This window comes from Durio zibethinus, chromosome 4 (assembly GCF_047325235.1).
Source record: "Durio zibethinus cultivar Kanyao isolate XHJ-2024 chromosome 4, ASM4732523v1, whole genome shotgun sequence".
Lineage (NCBI taxonomy): Eukaryota > Viridiplantae > Streptophyta > Magnoliopsida > Malvales > Malvaceae > Durio > Durio zibethinus.
This window is the reverse complement of record NC_143165.1, coordinates 1,910,529-1,922,896: the sequence shown is the minus strand read 5'-3', so window position 1 is coordinate 1,922,896 and position 12,368 is coordinate 1,910,529. Positions and strand designations below refer to the sequence as shown.

The 12,368-nt window shown below is 26.3% G+C and overlaps 1 protein-coding gene across 5 annotated transcripts; it reads right to left on the bottom strand.

The window, feature by feature from the left end:
- Positions 1–8,086: 8,086 nt before the first annotated feature.
- On the bottom strand, positions 8,087–11,752 carry LOC111288552 (protein BCCIP homolog). 5 transcript variants are annotated; one of them, XM_022879481.2, is made up of 10 exons: positions 11,476–11,752; positions 11,074–11,225; positions 10,727–10,797; positions 10,402–10,626; positions 9,543–9,752; positions 9,353–9,418; positions 9,179–9,268; positions 9,019–9,075; positions 8,490–8,610; positions 8,087–8,377 (listed from the first exon to the last, which is right to left on the bottom strand). In XM_022879481.2, the coding sequence occupies exons 1-9, from the start codon at positions 11,739–11,741 to the stop codon at positions 8,512–8,514; spliced, it is 1,236 nt and encodes a 411-aa protein (XP_022735216.2). In that variant the 5' UTR covers positions 11,742–11,752; the 3' UTR covers positions 8,087–8,377; positions 8,490–8,511. The 5 variants fall into 5 exon arrangements, with proteins under 5 accessions (XP_022735216.2, XP_022735217.2, XP_022735215.2 ...); XM_022879482.2 differs by having other exon boundaries at positions 8,087–8,610; positions 9,543–9,701; XM_022879480.2 differs by having other exon boundaries at positions 8,087–8,610; positions 11,476–11,750.
- Between the last annotated feature and the right edge of the window lie 616 nt (positions 11,753–12,368).

Genomic DNA, 12,368 nt, shown 5'->3' with positions numbered 1-12,368 from the left:
GTTTGACCTTTTTTTTTTTTAATTTTTAAAAGACTGTAATTTTTTTTCTTTTTTAAAGAATATATAGTAATGAATAATATTAAATGTTAGTTTTACAAAAATCTCATCCTAAAACTGCGCAATGGACGGTGGTAGGAAAGGAACGGATGGAAATGACGGGCCTTAAACGTCAAACCATCAATTTTTTAATATATCAAAGTTTTTGATAGACCTAAATACCAATTTTATTTTTTTTTAAATAAGATTTTTTAGATAAATTGGTTGGTTAATTTTTGAGATGAAGTAAAAATTATGTTTATGTATTAAAATAAAATTAGTGTATTTATTGTTCAAATATTTGAATGTATTAAAATAAAATTAGTGTATTTATTGTTCAAATATTTGAATTAATAATTAATATATATTTCTAATTAGATTTGTTTATAAATTTATTTTTTTAATTCGTGAATAGACCCTTTTTTTATTAAATTTTAGACTTAAATTTTAAAATTTAAATTTGATATAAATTATTATTTAATAAATAAAGATATTTTTTATTTAAATTAATTTTAAAAATACTATGTATTGTTAACATTAGAGGAACTTTCCAAATTCCAAATAAAATAACCTTTTTTTTTTTCTTTTCTATTCTTTTATTATTTATTTTTAAGAAAAAGTTCTTTTTTTCTTATTGTTGGGCACAAAACACAACAAAATGATCAATTATTAATGCACAGAGGAAAAAGGTTGGTCATGGTTTAAAAAAAAGAAAAAAAAAATGGCTGGTCAGATTTATTTTAATCTTATTTAATTTTAGTTAATTCATTACAATTACAATCTGAGAGAGAGAGAGAGAGAGAAACAATTTGTATTCTTGTATTTTTGCTTTAAATAAATAGTTGGAGATGTTAAGAATCTCAATTTTTGGGTCTAATGTGAAGAGATGTGCACCATAGCAGATCCAGGATTTTTTTTTTTTTGGTTTTTATTTATTTCATTTTTTCTTTGAAATTTTTTTTTAAGCCATACAAACCATTGAACCTTACTTATTTTAATTTAATATTTTTATATTATATTTTAAGATTTTAGGTGCTAAGCAAACAAAGCTTAATAGTTTTTTATTGATTAAAAGATAAAAAAAAATTTAATAAAAATTTAATAAAAATTTATGTTGTATATATCATACATCAATAGTTGTGTTATTAATATAATTTTTAAAGTATAATTTGAAATTCTAATTACATTGATTTTTAATAATTAAACCACGCATGAAACATAATTAAAAAAATTAAATTTTGTAGTATGAAATGTTTTATACAATATTAAAAGTGTATAAAAGATATTGAGGGGGAATTGAGTTTTCTTATAAATAGATAAAATTTAATATCTATATGTTTAATATATAACCCAATGATTAATTGTATTTCTAATGTTATGTATGAGTAATGTTGTTTTGTATGATTTTTCCACTTTTTGAGTGTATAATTATATTTCTAATTTTACAGTACTAATATTGGCGGATTTAAATTTTTTTTTTAAATGTCTATTTATAATATATATATATATAACTATAATAAATTTATGTGTAAGGGAAAATTTTAAGGTGTAAAAGATAAAATCTTTCTTTATTTATTATTTTTTTTTTTTTTGTTTTTCAAATTTTGGGAATATCCATAAACACTCTAATTCTCTGTTTGGATCTGCCCCTTAATACTAATGACAATGCGATGAAATATATACATATATAGCATCCAATATTTGGTATTGTTTATTACTTGATGGAAAAATTTACTAGAAACAAATTCAAGATTTTTGGTACATAAAAATTTAGGGGAGGTGAGACTACTCTATTTTAAAATTAAGATTATAACAGGCTTCAACCAAAACTTAATTAAATTTACAAATTATCTATTAAAGAGAATTGTTAATAACAAAGATTAACTTAGATCTTACAAGCAAAGTATTTAATCATAAACATTTAGTAAATTTAAAATTTAAATCTTAATATTTATTATCGCTTCCTATTTTCTTAAGTTATAGTTTCCTTTATATAAAAATAGAATTCAACTTAAATCACCGATCAATATACAAATGACTTTCATAGATGGAGTTGTAAAACTCCAAACCCAAACCATAAATTAACAAAAAAAAAAAAACAGTAATCTAAAAACATGCATGGCAGAAACACATTAATGCTATACATTTTCTACCTATACTTTCTTATTTGGATTTGGGATTGCACTCTCTAACTAGGCTCTATCACAAATTTGGGCTTTAACCTAAATTATTCATCTATTATTTTTAAGAAGTGATTTTGAATAAAATTATATTTCGACTCCTAGCACTTATAAAATTTTCTTTTTAATTTACTTTAGACCTTGGCCTACAGTATTAAAAAGCACTAGGCTCTAGAATATTGTCATAAAAATATTTTCTTCTTAGATATTATTGTATACATATAAGAATTAAGAAGAGTTAGTGTCGCCACCTTAGCTCATAACTTTCTTTTATCTTTCTTAAAACTATGGTCAAAGCTAATAATGAATGCATTCAAATATTTAATAATTATATGAACCTAAAAGCAAATAAAACCTGGCTAGGTAAGATTTAAATTTAATCAAGATCTATCCAAAACCCAAAATAATAATAATAATAATGCAAATATGATAACATGTCACAAACGTGGATAATTAGAATTTTAAAATTTAAATCATGAAATAAAAAAAGTGAGATTTAGGGGACGTTTGAGTGTGGGATAATGAGTCCAATTAAAAATTAATTAGATGTAATGCAGTTAAAAATATTCACACTATTATATATATTTATAAGATAAAAAAAATTAATATATGAAAATTATACATATCCCAAATATATCATTGTCTCACATGATTAGAAATTTTGATCATCTATATGATCTGAAATGTAAACTTTTTTCCCTAAAAGTGGAGAATTAGATCATCCCAAATTTTTGTTGAAGGGAAAAAATGTTTTTAAATTTTGTCTAAACATCAATTTTTTATATTTATTTATGTGAATTTTAATAAATTTAAAAAAAATTATTTTTTTATAATCTTTCAATTCAAACTCAAATTAATTTAAAAAAATGTAACTCTTTTAACACTTGACCAAAATAATTTGATAACCAAAAAAAAAAAAATTTTCCTTCAAGCTTTTTCATTCAATTTTGTGTGTCGGCAAATTGCAAATTACACTCGTGTTGAACCAACGTGAGCTTCAATCATTGATGCACACATTCACATCCAATCTTCCTCTGTTTGACACATTCACATGCAATCTTCCTCTGTTTGACCAAATTTCATATACTTTGCGACTCACGTTACCTTCCCTAATAATTAAGAGGAACACAGCCCAAGGTACATTTTTTTTTAATTGTCACAAAAATAAAATACTTAGTTTAACAACTCTTTTATCATTTATTTATTTTTTTATATTATTTAAATAAATATCTCTTCCAATCAAAGCTTGGGAAGAATCATACATATGACAGGGTCAATGATTAGGTTTAGCTCTTTTCTTTTTCTTTTTTTTTCAATTTACCATTTAGTATTTCAGGAAACAGTTTTGTGAGATATTTTTTGTCAAATTTTTTATGTATAATTAAAAAAAGCTCTAAAGAAACATCAAAATTCAAAATTCAAAATTCGTTGACAAATGTTAACAAATATTTTATTGTATAATTTTTTATGAAATTATTAATATAAAAAATTATAATCATATTCAAATATTATATATAAAAAATTAATTATTCAAATTAATAAATCATTGAAAGAATAAATCAGCACTTAATTAAATAAATTCAACATAAAATTAAATGAAATTCATATATGATGAAATTAAAATTTAAAATTTTAAGAGATCAAGACTTCTTTATCACTAAGCCGAAACTTTATTGGCATATGCTATCATGTACTTGAAAAACTAATAATATTATATATTGAAGATAACCTTTCACTCTTGGTAACAGAAGCTTTAATTTGTGCCTAATTTGACTGACCGTCAAGCCCCATGGGCAAGTTGAGTTGAGCAAATTGCAGTTGGCAAAGCCTATGTTAGCCCTTCAAATTGGAAACTACCTAGTAGGTCAGCCCCCACTTTAGAAATTTTTTTCTTGTGGCTAAAACACACTAATAGGATATTTTATATATTAATAGCTTAATTCTAGGTCAAAGCTAGAGATTTCAGTCAAAAAAATTAAAATTTGTATAGTTCCCAATCATTCATGAATCTTTATTTCTTTGTTTTATGAAAATGATTGAAGAGATGCAATGTAATCGGGCAATATAAGGTGATGTATACTTGCATATAATGTAAAAATATTTACAACATGTAAATTTTGGCTGGCAAGTGCTTGATAAATTAATAATATTAAGTTTAGCTAATTATTATATCCTTTTGGTGTAATTCTATTAAATATATCTCTTAATATTATTTAATTGTGCTTTAAAAAGTCCATACATAGACCAAATATTTTTTAAATTCTAATCCAACAACATAATCATTAAAAGTGTTTATGAGTCTGAGTTAGATCGAATTTGGATCGGGTTTATATTGATATTAATAATTTATATATTTATTCAGAATCGGTTTGATCTGAAATTTTAGATTTCAAAATTTTTTTTAAATTCGATCTAAATTAAAAAATAAATTATAAATTTATCCATTAAATTTAATTTATATAATAAAAATAAAAAATATAATTAAATTTAATTTAATAAAATTATATTTAATTCACATATATAAAAAATTAAAACTAAAAATTATATATATAAAAGTTAAAAATAAAAATAATATAAAAATAAGAATTAAGTTTAATAAAATATATAATATATATAAATTAATTTTTATATAATTCACATATATATAAATAAATAAATTATATATATATATAAATTTGAATTAAATCGGGTTGGGTTCAAGTTTTAAATTTTTTGTTCATAACTCGACTCTTAAACGAATTTAAAAATTATGTTCAAACTCATTTAATGAATTTTTAATTTTTTATTCAAGTTGTGTCAAAACTTGAATAGATCTTTGGATTTGAGCAGCTACTTTGACCATTGAACAAAACTAGTAATCATAATCTCATTTAAATTTTATTATCGTAGGTCTACTTTTAAAGAATTTATCTAAACTATTAATTTTAAATAGGATATAAAAATATAAAAATGATATATTGTAGAATTTTAATAAAAATTATATATGAATTAAAAATTAAAAAAATATATTTTATATTTAATATATTAACATAAATTATAATATAATAATTTTTGTATATATTTAACACAAAATTAAGATAAACCAATTAACATAAACCCGTATATTAGTAACAATGAACTTGGTTCTTGTCCATCACTGTCATTAAACATTAATAAATAATTATTACTGTTTACTCTATCTTCAAGGAATGATATTCTAAATATTAAAAATTAGTTGGAACATACTGTAATATCACGATAAAGAAAAATAACTCAAAAATTTCCTTTCCTTATTATTTTGATCCATTCCACGTTCAATGTTCACCGACTTTGATCATGGGTTTTTCCTATAACCGTGGGCTTGAGCTTTAATCACTTTTATAAATTCATTGGCGACAGATAATATTATTTATAATTATTATAATATAAATTAATCAATCATAATTAATATTATATAAAATTAATAAAAAAATTAAAATTATTTAAATTCGCACTTTTAAATAATAAATTTTTATATTATTTTTTATTTCAATTAATTAATTATAGTATTATAATAAAAAATTATATATGATTTTATTTTCGTTAACTTTGGCCGTGCTACAAACCCTAACAAATTTTCCTTGTCTACTCTTGATTTCCAATAGTAAAAGAATTTTTAGATTAGAAGAAAGGAGACATGGATTTGAGTAGCTGTGTAACTTGTAATAAACTAAACCCAAAAATATTAAATTAATGATGATTAAAGTGAAAAACAAGTTGCTTTGCACTTTGCATGAGAAGATTCGATAGGGAACAGTCAAAGCTGATAGTTACTTGGAAGTGTAGAATCGGCATGCTTCCCTTCTTTTACGCTTAATCATATGTTTTTATTCTTTAATTAATTTTATATTAAATATAATAACCCAAATCCAAACCCCCGTTTCTCTTCTATGCATGTCCTTTGAAAAAAAAAAAAAAAACACTTTTTCTAAAAAAATATAGTTTGAAGATAAAAAAAAAATAGAATACTAAAAAAGCTCTTAAATTATTATTTTTTAAATAAATTGTTATATTTTTATTATATCTAAATAAGATTTTATCTATTTATTTGTATCATAAGTCCTTATTTCAAACAAATTAATGTAATTTTTTTCTGATTTTCTTTAATCTAGTAAAAATTGACTATTTATATAAATAAATATTTTCTTTTAAGAATTTGTGGTCATGAGAAACTGATGTTTTACATGTATGATATCTTATGTTAAGGGTTTATTTAAATATAAATTAAAGATTATGAGCTTATTTAGATACAAATTAATAGTTAAAAACTTATTTGAGTGATGATTAAAGATTAATGGCTTATTTGGGTGCAATCAAAATATAAAAACATATTTATATAAAATGATAAAGTTTAGGGATTTTTTTATTTTAGTCTAAAAAATATAATAATTGATATTTAAAATTCAAATTTGTTGAATATTATCCTTTAAAATTAATTATATGAATTAATTGTATTAAATTTTTTAAGTATAATGAAAAGGGAAAAAAATAAATTATAAGAATTAGTTAAATTGTTAATTCAATAATAAAATATTTTGATTTCGAGTACTGTTAACATTATCTAAAATATAAATTTTGAAAAAAAAAAGTATGTTTACTAGTTAAAATAATCTAAAATATAAATTTGGTTAAAGACTCATAGATTGAAATGTGATTTTATTCAAATGGAATTTTAGGGAGGCCAAAATGATATTTAGGTTGGTGTTAAAGTGTATTATTAATGGAAAAACTTGCACTTTTCTATAAGCTCCCATCCCAATACCAGTGTGCATTAGTTAAAAAGTGAGGCGTAATTGGAGTGGACCAATGGGCTGACAAAGAGTTAAAAGATAAGATGTTGGTGTTTTTTCTGTGGGCCTAAGGATCCAATAGGAAAGAAGTAGCCTAATTTGACAAGCAAGAAGAAAATGAGTTGTGAATGTTGCAGGACCAGGAGGCCTCAGCTGATAGTAGTGACAGCTTGCGTCCAATTCACGGGCCTTTCCTCACCTTTCTAAACTGAATTTGAACGAATTTTATTATATTTATAATTAATTAACATGATATATTATTTATAATTATTTATTAAATTTAATAAACAAAAAAAATTAAACTTATTCTCGAACTATTCGTTGAATGTTTCATTTATTTACATAAATAAACCAAATATAAATAAATAAATCGAATATAAATAAATTTTATTATAATCATAAACTGTTCGATTAATTAACAAACACTAAATTAAAATGTTGTTTATGATCATTTGTTAAATTTACTCAATAGATATAAACAAATAAAAACTTAACATATGAAAATTCAATTCTTTGCACGCCTGGCAATTAGGAAACCATTAAACATCATGTAGTGAATAGGGATTTAAAATATACTGCCACACATTCAATTCCTCCAATTTCTTTGGATTTTTGGCCCATTGATTTCAAATTGGTTTTCTTTCCTTTAAAGGAACAAAAAGATGAAAAGGGTCTAAAATATTTTCAAGTGAAGAAAACAGCAACTGAGCTGAGCATGGATGGGAGATGGCTTTTGGCAAAATTCTACAATAGTATTTCAGTGGGAATTTCAGCTGCCTCTTTCATGAGGTTTTTGAGCTTTTTTCTAGAACGATTTCAGATTTCCAGCATAGGTATTGCCATATCTTCTAAGCCCAGAAAGCATGGTTACAGTTAACAACTGGATTCAGTCAGATCATGTTAATGGTCATGCTGACAAGTTAATATTCCACTCCGAACAATATGGCTGGATCTGCAGCAACTTTCAAGAAATCAAATGACCATCGAGCAAAGCAAAGCTTCTCCATGTTGAATGCATAATTTGGTAAGTGGAAGAAGAAGTAGAAGGCTCAAAAACGGAACTAAAAGACAAGGCTATCCTGGCTTTGCATGATAACAAATATCATTCTAACAAAAATGTCATCTAAATCAGGTCTGAATGTCTGCCGTACTTACAAAATCTTTTAAGTAAAAAACACAAAGTCCTATCTGATTATATTTATAATCAGGTTCCATCCTGAACATTTACCAAAACTGTGAGCTTTTCAAAATCTTTTAAGTAAAAAACACAGTCGTCACAACATCAAAACTATTGCATTCTTTCGATAAGACTCAAGATTCATTTCTCAAAGTCCGTAATTGCTGTTCCCCCAACTGGTGCAAGAAAATTACCAGAAGTCATCAGGTTGCATCCTCAACATTTACCAAAACTGTGAGCTTATCAAAATCTTTCAAGTAAAAAACACAGTTGTCACAACATCAATACTTTTGCATTCTTCCGATGAGACTCAAGATTCATTTATCAAAGTCCGTAATTGCTGTTGGAATGAGGAAATGTTTTCTGCTTTGACAGCCATGACAATTCCTGTTAACTGGTAATTTTTTAGCTGCAAAAATTGACAGTCAGAAGATAATTATGGTATTGGCCGAAAAAAAGAAGATAATTATAGCCATTAGTTTGAAGAAGAAAGATAAAGGACAGTATAATATGAACTACCTAAAAAGACTGTCAATTTTAGTACAATAATAAAAAGATAAAGGAAACCAGAAAGGATAACTATATTATTTTTCTCTTCATTTAAAGTTTAACAGTATAACCCCCTTATTACTAGAGGAGAGTACCTGGAAGAGATTCAAGGCTCACTTTTGAAATCTTAAAAAGTGGGGTGGTGTCGGGGGGGTTAAAATCTCAAAAACCACAAGTAAGTACTCGAAAGGATTTTACCCATGAAATATTTTTTGAGTTGAACTAGAGTGGATCAATGATAGTAAGTTTGAAATTGAGTCCTACTAACCTCATGAGTGGTGACCTGCTGAATTTGCAAAGGAAAAAGGAAGGACCATATGCTCAGCTGAAAAATGTTTTAAAAGGAGATCATTAAAACATAAAACAAAAACAAGCCAATAGTCGTCACATAAAAAAATTGCACATTACATGCATCAAAGAATCAAAACCTTGTGAAAAATTTCATCTTCTGGCTTAATATATATTATTGCCTCATCTTTGTCTGCGCTTGAAGACCTTTTCTGATTTGCATTCTTGTGCTGTAGATTTGCATCCAAAGTCAGGGAAAAAATCATAGGAATACTGATATGAAAGGTACAATCAACAAAAGGAGGATCTCATACCTCGTAAATTTTGCTTACTAGTATGTAAAACTTGAAGTGGAAAGAATTACGCAACTCCTCTGTGGGCTTCAAAAAGTGAAATAAGAACATATAAGTTTAAAAATGATAGGTACTTTTAGTAGCTAAAGAAGATAGTATTTCTATTAAGTACATCCATCTTATTAAACACCTATCATACTGAACATCTAACCTCATCTTCTGTAGCCCACGAGACTTCATCAAACAGTGCATCATAAAGATGTGGCAAGAGTTCAGGAGGAAGATTCACAACACGTTGGGAAACCAGGAGACCCACATTCAATGATTTATCTCCCAAAAGTGCTCTCAAGTTTCCTATTTTATCTTTGTCCTGGCATACATTAAGAAGGAACTCCTTGAGCTCTGTAATACACTTGTGATCCTAGTGGGAACAACATTCACACCATTTTAGCCACTGCATTTGATATATAAGAATTTCACATTTTCACACAAGAAATGGCACCTCAGATACAACTTACCAAAACCACCCATGGTTCAAGAAGATTTAAAAGGTATCGAGGAAGCCACTAACCAGAGATAAAACTTGACGGCATGACCAAGTTAGCTTCAGGTTTGAGGGACTTTAAACAAATAAATCATTCTATTACAAGAAAGATTCATATGAAAAGTTTGTTTACTAGCTAACCTATTACATTGTACAGTATTTGTCATCTAACTTGGCCTATTATTCAATCTGTGGGACTTGAATTCAGATTTTATACAATCAGGTACAGGGACCATTGAATTAATTAATCTATTCCAAGTATGGTAAAATCGGAATGTGCCGTTTATCAGATCAACAAGGATTGCTTTTTATTCAATCAATTTCATGATAGGGTCAGTCCATTAATCCAACCTATAGGATACGGAATGGTTCAATAGAGTCCAGACCAGTTAATTGCACTTCATATGTTAATTAAAAGCTGAAAGCCTGCATCCTAAAATTTTTTGGCTTAATCTACCAAGACCAAGATAGCCACTTCAATCATGTAGGAAAAGAAACACTGACATCAAAAGAATAACTTTCTTACCTTATATCTCCCCAAGTTAAGGGCAGTAATTACAGAAAAAACTCCATTGTCTTCGTCGCCCTCTAATTTAACAACAGTTCCAACAGTGGTTTGTCCCAATATCAAGTCTATGAAACCACTCAAATCCCATTGCTTGTTATCAAGGTAGGTTTGCAGCAAGGTTTTCACCCCATGGAAGTCATCAGGTTTTGGATCAAAGAAGGCAAAATCTGCTTGGACAACTCCCTTCAAGGAAAAAGGAAAAGAAAAAGAGCCAAATTAACTCAAACCTTCTTTATATATACATTTCACCATATACCCAATGTTACCATAATTAAGTACATACATCGAATGCTTCATCCTCAGATGACTCGGATTGTCTGTCCACCTTTTTTAACTTTTCATTTAATTCAACACCTACAATTCAGGTCAGAAAGCAATAAGAATGTAAATTCCAAAATGCCAAGAGAAGTCAAGCAGATAATAACAATGCAAAAGAACCCAAAGCTTAGCTCAGTTAGTTCATGTAACTACAGTTGACATTCAACTGGAGTTCAAATCACAGACCCTGCTACCCTTCCCTTATTCAAGACTGCGGCCTCTTTTGTTAAAAATAATAATAATAATAACAATAGAAAAAAGAATGTGTTATCTCTTTAAATATGATAGGAAGAATCAATTCAACTAAAAAACCTGCTGATTGCTGTGTGGCATCGCGTATGTGATGATTGAGCAGGTAAGCAGTGGCAACTCGAGCAACAGAACGAGCAAATGACGAGAAAGTCAAAGGCTGAACTGGTAACAATCTACGATGCCTGGTTTGTTTCCGCGGCATCTTGTTGAATCTGCCCTAACATTGGCAACTGATCAAGGGTTATTAAGGCTTTGCAACAAGTTGCAGGGTCAACTGTCCCAACTCCTAATCTAGTAAAATCGTTTATGCTTTCAGCATTGAAATAAAAGTTCGAGTTGAGAGAATAACATAAATTCAAATATATCAAAATCAAAAGATGAAAAAATTCGAAAAGTCCATAATAAAATCAAAACGAAGAAAGAAAAGTGAAAAAGGGTTAGTAATTATATACACACACATACCTTTGGTAAATGTGGGCAAAGCTTGCTTTTTCAGGGCAGTTTTGAAGGGAAAAAATGGACTGTAGCTTGTTTCGTCGTCGTTGTTTTTTTGTTGATGCGGCGCCGTTAATAAAAGCTAGAATTTGGGGAGACAGAGCAGACGAACGCCACGAGCCGCGACAAGAGTGCCTGGTTTTAATTGAAGTTGAGGGTGTTTTAAAATCAAGCATTAAAATTTCCGCTTCCACCTTCCCCGTTGGGTTTTCTCTTTTGGGAAATTCTTCCATGAAAGTTTATTAAGTGAATTTTTTTTTAAAGTTTTTTATTAAAATTGATTAAATAAAATTAAAAATTAAAATCGATAAATGATTTTTATTACATAGATTTAATGTGTTAATTTTTAAAAAGTTTTAATATACATTTTAAATAGATATTTTTAATAAAAAAATTTTTAAAATTTTTTATTATTAAATAAGTAGGATCAAATTTAATTATAAATAATATTTTCAAGGAATATTTTTATATATTATTAATTTTTCCAATACACTCTATTGATTTATATATTTAAATTTTTTATTAAATTATTTTTAATAAAAGATTTCACAAACTTTATTTACACAATTTCATTAAATTATTATTTTTTATTATTTCTCTCATTTCAATTCTTATAAAAAATCGCTAAAATGCCCATGATGAGCCAAGTAAAAGTGCTAAAATACCTTCAAAATCCATACCCAACCTGAGTTAAAACTAAACACTTATGAAAATGATAAGTTAAAATTTTAATAAAAATAAAATATATATTTTATTTTTTTAACGTTTATATAAATTGTAATACATATTTTTATATAAAATATAAAATAAATATATAAATTATCATATCTAATATTAGATATGACATTCACTTGCTTCGT